General features: G+C 44.1%; 1 protein-coding gene across 1 annotated transcript in view; it reads left to right on the forward strand.

Moving 5' to 3' along the window:
• PPM1L (protein phosphatase, Mg2+/Mn2+ dependent, 1L) overlaps positions 1–14,265 on the forward strand; it is a 241,047-nt gene extending 226,782 nt beyond the window's left edge. The window contains exons 3-4 of the mRNA XM_005864127.2: positions 5,842–6,003; positions 8,439–14,265. Coding sequence (XP_005864189.1) covers positions 5,842–6,003; positions 8,439–8,785 — 509 coding nt within the window. The 3' untranslated portion in view covers positions 8,786–14,265. The remainder of the gene's footprint in view (positions 1–5,841; positions 6,004–8,438) is intronic.
• The last annotated feature ends 299 nt before the right edge of the window (positions 14,266–14,564 follow it).

Below are 14,564 nucleotides of genomic sequence, written 5' to 3' on the forward strand. Positions count from 1 at the left end.
TGCAATAGACATGTGATATCTCTCCATCTACATACTTTATACAACTACAAAATAAACGTGTAGAAATCTAACAATTTATCTCTGTAGAACTGAATATAACGTAGCTTTGAGTTTGTATTAACTGATACTAAAATCTTACTCTATTCATTTCCAGGTATATTTCATAATTTCCTGATTTTTCTCAGGTTTTTATGTGTAAATACAAAGTGAGTTCATGTTTCCATCCCTCTTTTCCCCAGGGGCGATCTAAGTATTGGGATTTGTTACTGTTCTGGCACCTGCTGGGATGTCCCAGGGTCTTCAGGACATGTGGTTGGATGGCCCACATTCCAGCTCTGAAGCTCGTGAGAGTTGCCATTCCTCCCTCAGGGGAAGCCCAGCAGCTCCTGATTCACACTAGACTAAGTGAGCTTCTCCTTCAACCATTGCCTCTCCATACTGGGGCAAAAGTTTGATTTCTTGGGGTATGTTCTAGAAAGCAAGGTTTAGGTCTTCTGGGCTTCGAACTCCACATAATTCTTGGAGATCCACACATCAAGGGCATCCTCTTGTTTTCCTCTTTCTCTCCCATCTTCCCCTCTCTGCCAACCACCACCACCGCTCACCACCCTCCTGCCTGGCCAGTCTTAGTGGTCACGGGGAGCCAGAAGAGAGGACTCAGGGGGCAGGAAAACTCACTCTTTACTCCATCTTCATATGCCTGTGGTTTAGACCAGAACCTGGACTAAAAAAGATTTTTATCTTGAGAATACTGTATCTTTGTGAATTTCCACAGTCACCTTGACATTCAAAAGCTAAACATGACTCTTTCTGTTTGCACTTCAGCCAGAGCAATCCTAGTCTTCCCTGGGACGATTGGTGCCTCAGACTGAATAAAGGAGGGCCATGCACACGCAGTGGGGCAGTAACTTCATTAATATCTCCAACTGTCACCCTCCAGCACATGTGTGTATATGCAATAGGTTTATAGCTTGTGGTCATTTAAATAAACTTAATAACCTCAAAGGCCAGGTTTGTTTTTCATTGAAACCATACGGATGAGGGTTGATTCTATGCCAAGAGAAAGAAAGTATAATTCTCTGTTAAGCACCAGATGAATCAGGCTGTACCTTTCATTTTCAGCCTTCTTCTCCTTCCTCTCTTGGCCTTTCTTCTCTTGGCCTTTAATGAAAAAGAAAACAACTCTTTTAAGAAAACTCAATTTCCAAAGTTTTATTAGACCCCACTCCCATAGATTTATAAAGAGACAGAGACACTACCTGTAATTTGCTGGAAACCTGAAGAAAAATGAGCTATCTCACCGAAGAATCAGCAAATAACACGAAGACATGAAAAAAAAATATAGTCCGTGCTTCTTTGGCTTGTATAGGAAGAATCAGAGAACCATGAAATTAATTTTATTTGCCATTAAGAGATACTAGACCTAGAATCCAGGATGCGATTATGTAATTATAAATTAATTTCAGTTAGCATGCTCTCATCTGAACTAAATGTCTGCAGTAGTTATGAGAAGTATGTTAATGAGCATCACAGAAGCTTGTCTGCTTGCTTGTTCTCAGGATGCCCAGGGAGTAGAGATAAAGGCTCCTGCACCAAGAGGGCCTACTGTGGTTTTCAAGACTCCCCAATGCATGTGATCAGTTTAATAGGGAACGACTCTCTCTCATGTTCCTTCTTAACTGAAAAGGAAGGGTTAGAAGGGTGTTCCCAGGCCACACTCAAGTGTGAAGTAAACATGATTATTGTAGCAGCTGAAATGTGAAGTTGAAGAACATTTCAATTTCAAAATGGTGTTCAAGAGCATCTGATGACACATCTATATTTTAACTCTGGTGAAGTGAGAAAATTAAATGAGTACTCCATCGGATTCTACAGATGAATTATGACCTCCCCCTTTAAATAAATTGGATTTTTTTTTAATAGTTAGGGTAGCATACCTCATTTGTGAAAAGACCTTTCTGGCATTCACACACTGTTTCTTATTTCTTCTAGTCATTTTGTTAGTTATATGTGTGCCGAAGAAGAGCCCAAGCATAGCTAAATCTAGAATTAAACTACATAACACTAGGGTTTAAAATAATAGTATTTGTCATCAAATTGACTGCCTCATGTTCAGCCAGTGTCAAAATCAATGGTTGATATTTGTGTTTACGCAGAAATCACATGGAAGAAATGACGATTCTAATTTGTAATCGACCTTTTTCTCACAAATGGTTATTCCTGCCACTCTGCCCTCCAGAATGTGATGAGGGGAAGTTGAGGCAGCTCGAGTTATAGAGGAAGACCCAAAAAGAGCCATTTTGGGGGGGGTGGCTTCTGACCATGCCCAGTCTGGAGACTCACCTAAGCTTCCTCGCATGTATATATGTGCCCCATCGCTGCTTTCTCTGTGTGGAAGCTCACGAAGAAAGTTTGCCCTCCTGGTACTTAGGTCTTGGTGACCCAAGGTCTTAATATGTTCTCAGCACAAGGTAGTTTGTCCTGTGAAGTAAGATTAGATTGTAAACTGTCTCTTCTAATCCTGCTAAGATTACAAAGCCCAAACAAGGAATTGCTTACAGTAAAGTGTCCTGGTTTGCTTTAGAACATTCTAGGGCCTGCAGCCAGGATTCAGGCAGGTTTCCACAGAAGGAAATAGTGACATTTCAGTGATCCTGAACCCTGCCTGCAACTCTGATTTCACATCGGGGACGCAGCCATTTTGGCCATAGCTCAGATTCTATTGTTAGTATAGGCAGAACCTTCCGGAAAGCTGCGTCATGAGGTTGCTCTTATTTACCCATAGAAACAATGGGATTGTGCTCTTGACAAAGGAATGGGCAGGCCATGAATCTTAAGTATATCCAACGCGTGAGTAAATCTGAACAGCCACACTCTAAATCCCTCATTGATAAGCCCACCTTGGACAATAAGCCCCTGAATCAGGTACTACAAGGAACAGAAACACCCAACTTAAAAGCCTGAAGTAGTAAAGCCATTTCGTGTCTCACAGAACAAGAATAGGCGAGTCCACACTGGCTCAGCAGTTTCATTTCGTCTCAGGAACTAGGGCTCTTTACTTCTGCTCTTTCCTCAGCACAGTGCCTTGAACTGAGCCATGTCCCCTCAAAGTTGCAAGATGGTGGAGAAACACATGAGCCAACAGTAGGCCAAAGAAGTGAATCATTTTCAGCATTGAGTCCCTTCCAGTGAGAGAGAAAGCCTTTCCCAGAAGCCCCAAGCAGACACCCCCGTAAGTCCTTGTCCATGGAACACCCAGGACATTATCCTAGACTTTCCTCCTCTCCTTTATTTCCTTCATTCTCTATGACCTACCCTTTCTGGTGTTAAATAACCTGTCTCCTGCCCTCTATTTCTATGTGTACTATGTCATTCAGATCCTCATTAACTTGACCTGTTCTCCCTGCTTCCAGTTTACCTTTTACAGTGCCATTGAACTGATCTTTAAAACACAAATCTCACTATATCACTGTCCTGCTTAAAACCCTTCAGTGGTTCCTAATCACATATGCAATTAAATTTCCATTCTTCTTCCCCTGGCTATAAAAATGACCTCTCCCCTCTTTAAAAAAAAAACAACAACAAAAATCCTACATGGCAGCTCAACACAGCTGATGATGGATGGAGAGCTGCTGTGGCTGGAATGGGGACGGGGAGGGGGCTCAGAGCTCAGCCGGTGGATGCTTCTGCTTCCCTCTCGTGGAGACCCCAGAGCCTTTCCTTGGATCCTCTGTAGTCAAGGCAAGTGGAAGCACCTACCAGGCAGTGAATTTGGACCTCAGGAGTGTCATTCAGGCAGCAACACAGACTTCGATGGCAATGGAAGAGAAGGTCAGGAACGTACTCTCTCACAGAACGCGGAGTAAGAAGGGAAGAGGGCCTTCTAGAAAGACAGCTCCAAGAGTTATGGTGATGGAATGCCCCCAAGTCATGTAATATTCAGTAACACAATGTTTCTATTTCATCTTTCAAACTCTGGCAATGTGCCTTAGAGGAGAAGTTATGCTCTGATTGTGTTAGACAAGTCAACCCAATCAGATGCTTGCAGACAAGGTGAGAATGGTTTAGAAGACCAAAATGCAACTACTATCAAAAGCTGAGCATAACGAATTGTAACTGTGTGAATAGTTCCTGTGTTTACATTTTCATTCTTACAGGTTTTTTTTTAAGGTAAAATATTTGCAATTGGCTTTGATAATCCCTAAGATTAGTCTTTTTTCATTTCACAAGGATTTCCATATCAGAAATCCTGAATTGACCAACATGTGTTTCCATGTCTGATCAGGGTAGTTTGAGGTTAAATGGGCTTAAGAATGGAATTACAAACCCTATATAATAAAAGCCTAAGTGGTGTCACGCGACGTCGTCACAAGATGGCCACCACAAGATGGCCAGCAGGGGAGGGTAGTTATGGGTGATCAGGCCGACAGGGGAGGGCAGTTAGGGGTGAATAGGCCAGTAGGGGAGGGCAGTTGGGGGTAATCAGGCCAGCAGGGGAGGGCAGTTGGGGGCGATCAGGCTGGCAGGCAGAAGCGGTTAGGGGCAATCAGGCAGGCAGGCGAGCGGGTAGGAGCCAGCAGTCCCGGATTGTGAGAGGGATGACCGGCAGTTGGACATCCCCCAAGGGGATGGTACAGGCTGGGCTGAGGGACACCCCCCACCCCCCGTACACAAATTTCATGCACCAGGCCTCTAGTAGAGCTATAAGAACTGAATATGCTAATTATTCTCCCTGCTCTTGATAGCAACATGTATTTATTCTTTATGTCTATTTAAGAATTCAGTCTTTTGTGTTGTTCCATGAAGACTAAAGAGCTATTTAGATGCAGTTTACATTCTGTTATGGAATATGACTTTCTTAATGAGGAGGTTAAATATTAATGAAGACTAATTGATGAATAATTTTAACAAGCAAAGGCATTATCAGTTTGAAGCAAGCACTTAAAGGTTTGTGCATTCCAACATGTATTTGCATACTCGGTGACATTGTCAAAAGGGAGGGAGGAGGACGAGAGGAGTTGGACAAGGCATCGGGCAGGTAATGAGGGCAGCTCCAATTAGACCAGACTGTCCAACTCTATTTGGTTTAATCCATTCCCATTCCAAGAAGGGTTTGAAGAGAACGTGTCTTTTTGTGTCTTGTGTGGGCTCCAGGCAAGCAGGTCTTCAATCTTGTCACGTCCCCCCCTACACCCCCGCCAAACCCTCCCTCCTGTCTACCGAGGCCCCATTTCTGCCATCACGGTAGGTTTTTCTGCTTCTACCTTTATGGTCTGCCCCCACCACACCCTGTTTCTGACCACTAGTCTTTGCTGTCAGGCTGTGCAGGCAAATTTGTATAGGCAGCTCCCTCATGGCTCCCGATGGCTTCATAGGATCTGGCTGCTGGCATCTGTCAATTACTGGCTCTTCCAGGCTGTCCAGCCGAGGAGCACCCCCCCCCCCCCCCCCCCCCCCCCCAAATGGATCTTCACAGAAACTGGGCACTGGCGAGAAGCAGAAAATATGTATCAATTGTCTGAAGCTTCAAACTGATTGTTATTCTCTCCTAATCCTTTTAAATGTGGTATGTGTTTAAATTAAGAGTAGCGGAGACAAAATGACTTGGGAAAATGATAATGTTATGCTCGCCTGTTTCAGTGACACGGTAACTTGGTTAAGAAAATTGACTGTCAGATTTGATCAGTGTTGTTGACTTGAATAGCTGTCATTCCCGGGCTGGAGTAGAATTCTCCCCCAGCAGGAGCGGTTTAATGACTGAAGGATCCAGTCACCACATGAAGCAGCCGCACCTCCATGCATTGCTGACCTCCTACATTGCCTCTCTCTTCTGCTTTTCAGGTACCACTTGCTTGATTGCTCTGCTGTCAGATAAAGACCTCACGGTGGCCAACGTGGGTGACTCCCGGGGGGTCCTATGTGACAAGGACGGGAATGCCATCCCCTTGTCTCATGATCACAAGCCTTACCAACTGAAGGAAAGAAAGAGGATCAAGAGAGCGGGTGAGCTTGTGAACGCCTCCAAGCCCTGTCTGCTGTCTCGCTGGGTGGACAGGGGCCTTGCTTGGATAGCCCCTGGGGCATCAGAGGTTTAGTTACCTGCAATTAGTAGACCCCCACAGAGGCTGCCGCTGAAGTAGCTGAGACTGGACTTTGTAATATTGCCCAGCAAAATAAAACAGCCACTGAATTCGCCCTTCTTTATGGTCAAGGATTCCAAAAGGGCCAAAAAAGCCCTTTGCTCGTTTAAAGGCTAACAACATCTTTGGACTCCTGCTTGCCGTATCCCGCTTCCCTCCAGCCATGCTAGACTACTAACCTCTCCCCAAATGAACCGTGTTTCTGATACCTCATGCTTTTTTTCTTTGTTTTAAATATGTTTTTATTGATTCTAGAGAGAGAAGAAGGGGGAGAGAGAGAAAGAGAGAGAGAAAGAGAGAGAGAGAGAGAGAGAGAGAGAGAGAGAGAAACATCGATCAGCTGCCTTCCACACACCTTTTACTGGGGATCAAGCTCTCAACCCGGAATTGAACCGGTGACCTCTCGGTGCATAGGACGATGCTCAACCAACTGAGCCACACCGGCAATGGCTGATATCATGCCTTTGCAAATGCCGTTCCCACTGTCTAGTGGATAGCAATTACTTGTCCTATAAAACCCAGTTTAAGGGTGTCCTTTCGGAAGCCTTCCCTGTCACACAGTACCACAGGCTCCCCGGGCTGGGTTAGGTGCGTCTTCATTCCTTCCCCAGCATCCTCTGTGGACCTCGTGGGTCACCTTTTACAAACTATGGCTCTCTTATCTGTCTTGCCTTCACAACTGGGAGCTCTTTGAGGCAAGAACATGGTCTGCTCATTTCTCCAAGCAGCTTGCTCAGTACCTGGTATAAATAAATACTTTAGGGAGTGGGAATCCCCTTTTTATTCTTTTTTTTTCCCACAACTAATGGCTGGGGATATAAACTTACATTCTGGAATTGGGATGGAGATGGGGAATGTAGTAGACAGCCTTCCTTTTTGGGACATCTACTATGGTATGTCCCCACCTGCTTTTGTGTGACAGTTTGCTGCACCCAGTTGGGCCAGATCATGTTGGTCTTTCTGTCTCCATTCTTGAAAGTGTCTCCAACAACAGTGACACCAACTGCTATCGCAGGATCACTGTGTTGGGAGCCAACCCTAGCAATTGACATGCGCTTTCGCTTTCCCTACCTTATGAGGTCGATACTGTCATCCTCACTTTACCACCAAGAAAATGGAGCCTCCAAGAGGCTTGTGTACACAAGGACGCGTGGCTAGTGAATGGTGAGACCCGAATTGAGACCAGGACTGTCTGACCCCAGAGCCCGCGCTCTTGCCCATTAGACCATACTTCCTGGAATGTTCTCAGGCATCCCCAGCCCAGCTGTATGCTCACTCCGCCCTGATCATCACAACTGGAAATCATTCCTTCCTCCTCTTCTGGGGGTGCTTGTCTCTCCTGCGAGAATACTACTTTGTGCTTGTAGCTGTTGGTACACGCGGATTTTCTTTCCTGCCAGACTGTCTAGTTCTTTAGAGAAAGGTCTGGATCTTGCACAACTTTATAGTCTGCAAATCGCCTTGCATGGAGTATGTATTTAATAACTACCTGACAAATAATATGTGAATGAACAAAGTTCTAATTACTTTAAAGAAAAATAATAATAATATATATTATTGAGTGCATGTTACATTCAGGCACTGTGCTAAGTGATGTACATGGAATAACTCCTTTCTCAGAACTCAGTGGAATAGGTACTATTATTGTCCCCATTTTGCAGCCAAGGAAACTGAGGATCAGAGAGATAGAGTTTCTCATCCAAAGTCACATATAGCTGGAAATAGGCTAGGAATAGGCACCCTGAATTGAGCTCAAGCAGCCTGACCCAAAAGCTGAGCCTTGAAACACTGTGCTAAAATACACAAGTTTTGTTTTTTTTAATCCTGATCCTATTTGGGGTACTGTTTTGAGAACTATAGAGGCACAGTGAAGGGCAGTCTCAAGCTAAATGATGGATTCCAGCGCTGTCTCTGGTCCCCAAACACCTGCCTTTTTGCCACTCTCCTCAAATCCCCACCCTCAAAGCTTTCTACTGTCAATCACTGAGCTGTCAAGGTGTTAAGTTAAAACTGATGCCCTCATCCACACACATCTCCTACCCTCATTATTCTTATTGATATTTTCTTGAAGTCATTTAAGATACAAGGATGAGGGCAGGAGGATCTACTGGTAGAGTGCCAACCCTCAAGCCATGCGGCAGGGGTGCTGTTCCTTCCTGGCAGTGCCAGGGTGGGGTGAGGGGAGCACATGCGATATGTCACCTGCAACAGTCGGCCTTCTGTACATGTGCCCAGACTGTATGTACCAAGTGTGTGAGCTTTCTGTTGGTCAGGCTAATGAGCTCATTCTCTTCCCAGGTGGTTTCATCAGTTTCAATGGCTCCTGGAGGGTCCAGGGCATCCTGGCCATGTCTCGATCCCTGGGGGATTATCCGCTGAAAAATCTCAACGTGGTCATCCCAGACCCAGACATCCTGACCTTCGACCTGGACAAGCTCCAGCCCGAGTTCATGATCTTGGCATCGGATGGCCTCTGGGATGCTTTCAGCAATGAAGAAGCTGTTCGGTTCATCAAGGAGCGCTTGGATGAACCTCACTTTGGGGCCAAGAGCATAGTTTTACAGTCATTTTACAGAGGCTGCCCTGACAACATAACAGTCATGGTGGTGAAGTTCAGGAATAGCAGCAAAACAGAAGAGCAGTGAGCCCTTCAGGGCTCAGCTGCCGTAGACTAAAGGACTTTCAACACACTGGTCTCTTTTAATGTCGTGCAGCTGTGGAAGTTACAGTTAGGATCCCCCATCCCAGACGTGGGATGCCCCCTCCCTGGCGGTCTTAGGTCTGTATCCAGTGACGAGGAAAAGAGGGCCGATGTTGAGAGGCTGGAAGATAGTTTTTTCATGTTTCCCGATTCTTTCATCCAACGTTCAAAATGTACAAATATCTAGTCGTAGAGTCACATGTATGATGTGAATGGCATATGTGCCATGTGTTCTCCCTTTTAAGGTTCTTTTCAAGATTTCAAGATCCCTTACAGGGCCCTCCAGGCATCAGACTTTAGAGCAGTGAGCAGGGCAGGCCGCCCAGAGCTGCAGGAGACAGGCCCTGGCGTCCCCTGCGCGTCAGGGTGGCAGTTCTCTTACTGAGGGCAGAGCTGCCCTGAGAAGGCTTTACCCTCCTGCGCCCAGGTTTTCCACTCCGCAGCAGCCCAGAAACCGATTTGGAGTGGTTTGCTGTTCCGTGGCTGCTCTTGGAAACGGAGGGAAGAAGAGACTGCAGCGGCTACACAGCAGAAGTAACCTTTTCCCTCCTCCCTTTATTCCTTATATAGACTTGTGTACCCTCTAGCCGGTCTTTGTGCCAGTCTTTGTGCACTTATCCTAATCCTGCATGACCTTAACCTTTTGCTTACACCTTACTGTATGTAATAGGCAGCTGTTAAACTTCACAACTGGAAGCCACATTTTTTTTTGTCTTTTGTCACCAAGAAACCTATTAAGGGAAGTCAGAAAAGCAAATCACAGTTATCATAATTCCTTCCATCTTTAAGGGTAGATAGGGGGCGGGGGGAATAATGGCTGAATAAGTCACAGAGCCCCCTTGGGAAGTTGCTTGTTTGCATTGGGAGAGAAAGTTGGGGAGGTTACTACCCTGAATTGAGCTCCAGCTGCCAGTTTTATGCCCTTCCCCTCTTCTCCTATCCTGGTAGCTTTCAAGTATCTTTCAAGGAGTGTTCTGAGAAGCAGCAGAACTGCATGAGTATTTCTCGAAACCCAGGCCAGAGTTCCCACCCACATTTTGGAGTTTGGTGGTAAATTGCGGGATGCGCTTCTCCATGACTGTGGAGAAGCAGGTAGCTTCCCCAGGCCAACCATTCAGTGACCACAAAGCGGGTTGGGAATTCAAGCTCAAACCGGTATTGTAAGGCAGCCCAGAGTTATTCTGGGGCCAGGCTTGCTGCTCTCTGTTTCCTATTACCAAAGTCACATTTCCAATCTCAGTATTTTATAAGTTAATTGACAGAAAATGCTCAGGCATCCTGTTTGCCTGACGGCGGTGGCTCAAGCAGCCAAACAGGATTTTCCGTGCGTTCCCAGCCCTGTGTCTGAAATGCCAGGGTGTCCACCTGGCTCTGTTCTTTCTGAGTCGGCATTTGTCATTATAGCTTCTCAAAGGCCCCATTCGCTTTCCGCAGCTGGGGAGCTTTTCTGAAGCAGGTTCCAGAGAGAACCCGGGAGGATGAAGAGTCCCTCGTGGTCACCAAGGACTGCAGTCTGTCGATTCCTCCCAGCACTTACCTTTTTTTGACTCCAATGAGAATGAATAACAGTATCCCAAGAGCTTTGATTATTTTCGTAAACTGTGACTTTAGAATTCCAACATTAGGATTAGAACCTTAATAATTTTTTTAGCCATAGAATGTTCTAGTACAAAACACCTACCACCATGTAGACTAAGCTCTTTGCCTAATTAAGAGGCACTGAACAGTTGGATGTGTGTATTTGGGGTGGGGGTCAGGAGAGGAATGTGGAGAACACACTGACTGTGGTCACTGTGGGATGATCAGGCCAGGTGGCCTGAGTTTGCCTGAAGATTTAGGATAATCTAACTCCAGAAAGTTACCAAAGCCCATCATCCAACTCAAGTTCAAGAATAAGCTCTTTAATTTTACGGTACACAGTCAATTTTCCTTTTTTATTTTTAACTCCAAAATTCATAATCACAAGGGAAGAGGTTTTTAAATGCCATGATCGTCGTTGTTGTCCAAAATTAAAATAGTATGGTTTTGGTGAAGATGAAAAAGAAAAGCTACTAAGTTAAATTAGTAAGTTAGTGTTGTTTGCTGCAGAACATCTCAGTAGGTGGTGCTGAGGGCAGGAGTGCATGACTGTCCCCCTAGCTGAGGTTCACACGGCATCTTGTACGTTTTGCTTTGTAGAATTAATTCATTTCTGACTTTAACCACGTAGTATGTGTATTTCCTATTCCCTTTTTTCCTCTCATTTTGGCTTGTAATATAGATTTTTAAAAGATAGAAATTCTAGGCAGAATAGTAGCACTTTGGTTAATACCTATGTCTACAAAATACTACAATCAGAGTATTTTGCTCCCTTCCCCTGTCCTGGAGCTCGCTCTCTCTGACCCTCCTCCAGCTGTTGGGGGTCTACAGACTCACCCTCTGGGTGCCCTGTGGCTCCTGGCTGCTCCCTTCTTCTAGGGACAGGGAAGGTTGAATGTAGCCACTAGGGAAACTGAGTTGAGGAGTTTGCATGTGAAGCCTCCCTAAACAGCACTGCCAAAGCTTTGGATTGTCGCCGAGGCTGCCCAGACTCCCCAGCCCGAGTTCACCTTGCCAATAGCTCCCACGGTGCCAAATCTGGGATGGTTTTTCAGTCCTTTGGAAATGAAGCTGGGAACGAATGACCACATGCCATGAGCCCCCAGCAAGATGCCAAGCCCAGGCCTCCTCCATGCGCTGCTCTGCTACTTACCGCTCCACTGGCCATTCTTAAAATGGATTGGGATTTGGAGGGGAGGGCAGGGGGTGTTAAGGAAGGGAAATTTTAAAAAAAATCATTGTATTTGCAATTCTCTAATCAATGGAATAAATGATACTTACATAGAAAATTCCAAAGCCAGTTCCCAAGACCTGCATTTATTTAATGTGACCCATTAGCCCAACTCTGAAGTTGTAGTTCTCATGCACATATGTACACATTACTGGTTACCAGTGGCCTCTTGAATCTTGTCTATGTAATACTCTTATTTCAGAGTGTTTTATAGAGTGAAGGGGCATATGCAATCTGGATAAGTTAAAACAGGCCTTATTTCATACAACTTGAACGATGTCAACCCATGTGCATTTTGTGCAAACAGGATTGCATGAGAGTGATGACATCATCATTTCAATCCTAAAGTAATTTTAGGAGATTGATTACACTATTGAATTGGGATATCTATATCACTGGGCTATCTGACAATACACAAGGGATTCAGAAAGGCAGTGATCACTTTTTCTTTACCAGGCAAACCTTGATTTCCTCCCACCCCCGAGTTGTTTTCAGGCCAAACTCTTAAATCTGAATCAATGCAGAAGGTTTAGAAAGCGCAACATTTCATTGTACATTTCAAAGTATAGTAATACATACTCTGGGTAAACAGTTTCCAATGATTTCAGATTTTTTTCCCTCCTTTTGACCCATCTCTAGACTGATCTTTCCTTATTATGCCCCCCAAATTGCCTTAGCTCATCACTCCAGCATTCCTGACCCAGAAATGACATGCCTGCTAGATATCACACTGGGGCCTATTTAACTGCCTCTAGATTAAATCATTGATATCTAGACTTTTGAGCTAGTTAGCTGCATACCACCAGAGTAATAGAATCTCAGTATCTCCCAAAGTGAGTTCCACAGAACTTTAAATGTCCTACAGAAGGGAAGAAGCACACCACGGATGTAATTTCAGTTAGGGTAGTATTTTCCAGATTAATCTGACCACAGAAGCTTTTTTTGAGTAAAACTTAGTAACATTCCAAGGAGCTCATGTTCCATAGGACCCACTTTGGGAAATTTTGTTAAATGGAAATATTACTGTTTTTTCATCCACTGTGATATGACTCTTTGTAGTTGTAGTACAATTTGTAATTTAGAAGCACCAATCCTTTCAAGTAAGAGGCTGAGCTGTTCATGAAAGCAGTTTTAAGAAATAGCATCCTTTACTGTGACCATCAGCAGCCTCGCATGGACAGTAGAAGCTCAACAATCCTACCTGAAGCCCCAACCATTGTCTCCCTCTTCAATGTGAATACTCAGCAAGAGTCTTTGCCATCCAGAGTGAATCAAAATAAATATTTTTACATTTCATCACTATTGAGAGTAAAAAAAAAATCTATCATAATAAAAGTGTAATATGCTAATTAGACCAGACATCCTTCTGGGACGAAGCCGGGCCTGCAGCTGCGGGATTGAGACAGCCGCCCTGTGGCTGCAAGGGAGGCAGCCACGGCTGTGAAGGCCTACTCTTGCAGGAATTTCGTGCACCGGGCCTCTAGTTTAAAATAGTAGAAAATGAGGGAAAAATTATAAACTGTTAACACTGTCCTCTGTTCTTCTTTCCAGATTCAGTGAAATAATTTGAAATCACAGCTCATTTGTTCTAAAATCCCTGTCCCATGTTGTCCCACCCTTCACATTTTCTATACAGAATTAAGTTTGGTGAGTTATCTCTTGCCTAAAATGTCAGGTTTATTGTCACTCTCGACCTGGACAATGGGTTCTGGAAACTCTGAGAGATAATCTCAAAATAACAGATAAGACAAATCTAGTCAAAAACATGGTACAAACTGAATTTAGGGAAAAATCATTAACCTAAAATCACATCCAATATTTAGGAATACACTTGCCCTCTGGACGTTACCCAAAATAGTAAAGAACTGAAAATAAAATCACTTAGATCAAGAGGAAGATTACAAAGGGCAGGTGACAGTCGAGACTCTAATGCTTCCATTAGACATGTGCTTCTCCACATGTTCTAATATGGAAAAGTTTTGATTCTTAATAATGTGGATGCTTTGTCCGTTTTTAATTTTTCCCACTGTGAAGCTGAAAACTGTTTAACCAAGGGATGATTATGACAATGTTTATGTGTTTAGTAACAAACAAAACACACCATCATCTGTACAATCACCTTAATAAATCCAAGGTGAGGACTTTGAAGAGAGCAGGTAGTAAATGTTGATTTTAACAAAGCATCACAGGCATTTTCACAATTCAAAACTCTGCCCCAAAGCAAGCAAGCAAGCAGCCAGCAAATATGTAGATTATATTTAGAGGTGTGGTTCCATTTATTCTAAAAATCCTATAATCTGGCCTCTGACATTTGCCAGATCCAAATTAATCTCAAAAACCTCCAGCGACCGGAGTCCCTAGCTCTGAGCAAAGCAGCTTACTGTAAAGGCCTGGGAGCAGATTGTGGCTGGGCCTGTGAGGGGGCAGGACAACCTCGCTGGGTCACTGGCTGCCTCTGTAGGAGACGGACCGTGTCATGAAGAAATTCAGAGGTTAAATGTGATATCATGCGTTAGTATCCCCACCTATTTCTAGATTAATTAGATAATGCATAATTTAAAATGTGTTGATTCAGAAGCAAAGGTAGAATAGTCAAGGAATTAGGGGTAAAAAAACACCTTTAGAATACCCAGATAGTATAAAAATGTGAAAAGTAGGTTATCCAAAATTTGGATGATCAGACTTTTACCATACACAAGTTGTATTTAATAGTGAGTTTTTTGACATCAGCATATACATGAGTAGAAGGCAGTTGTTCCCACTTTTCACCTATTCAAATGCAAGGCTTCCTGAAGAGTTGACTAATGCTTCGCTTACATGTTAATGAAGACAAAATTCTAATGCTCCTCTTATAGGACTGATGGCACAGGCAGAATCCCATTTAAGAAAAATAGTCTGGAACATTTTTAATCAA

This window comes from Myotis brandtii, unplaced genomic scaffold (genome assembly GCF_000412655.1).
Source record: "Myotis brandtii unplaced genomic scaffold, ASM41265v1 scaffold186, whole genome shotgun sequence".
Classification (NCBI taxonomy): Eukaryota; Metazoa; Chordata; class Mammalia; order Chiroptera; family Vespertilionidae; genus Myotis; species Myotis brandtii.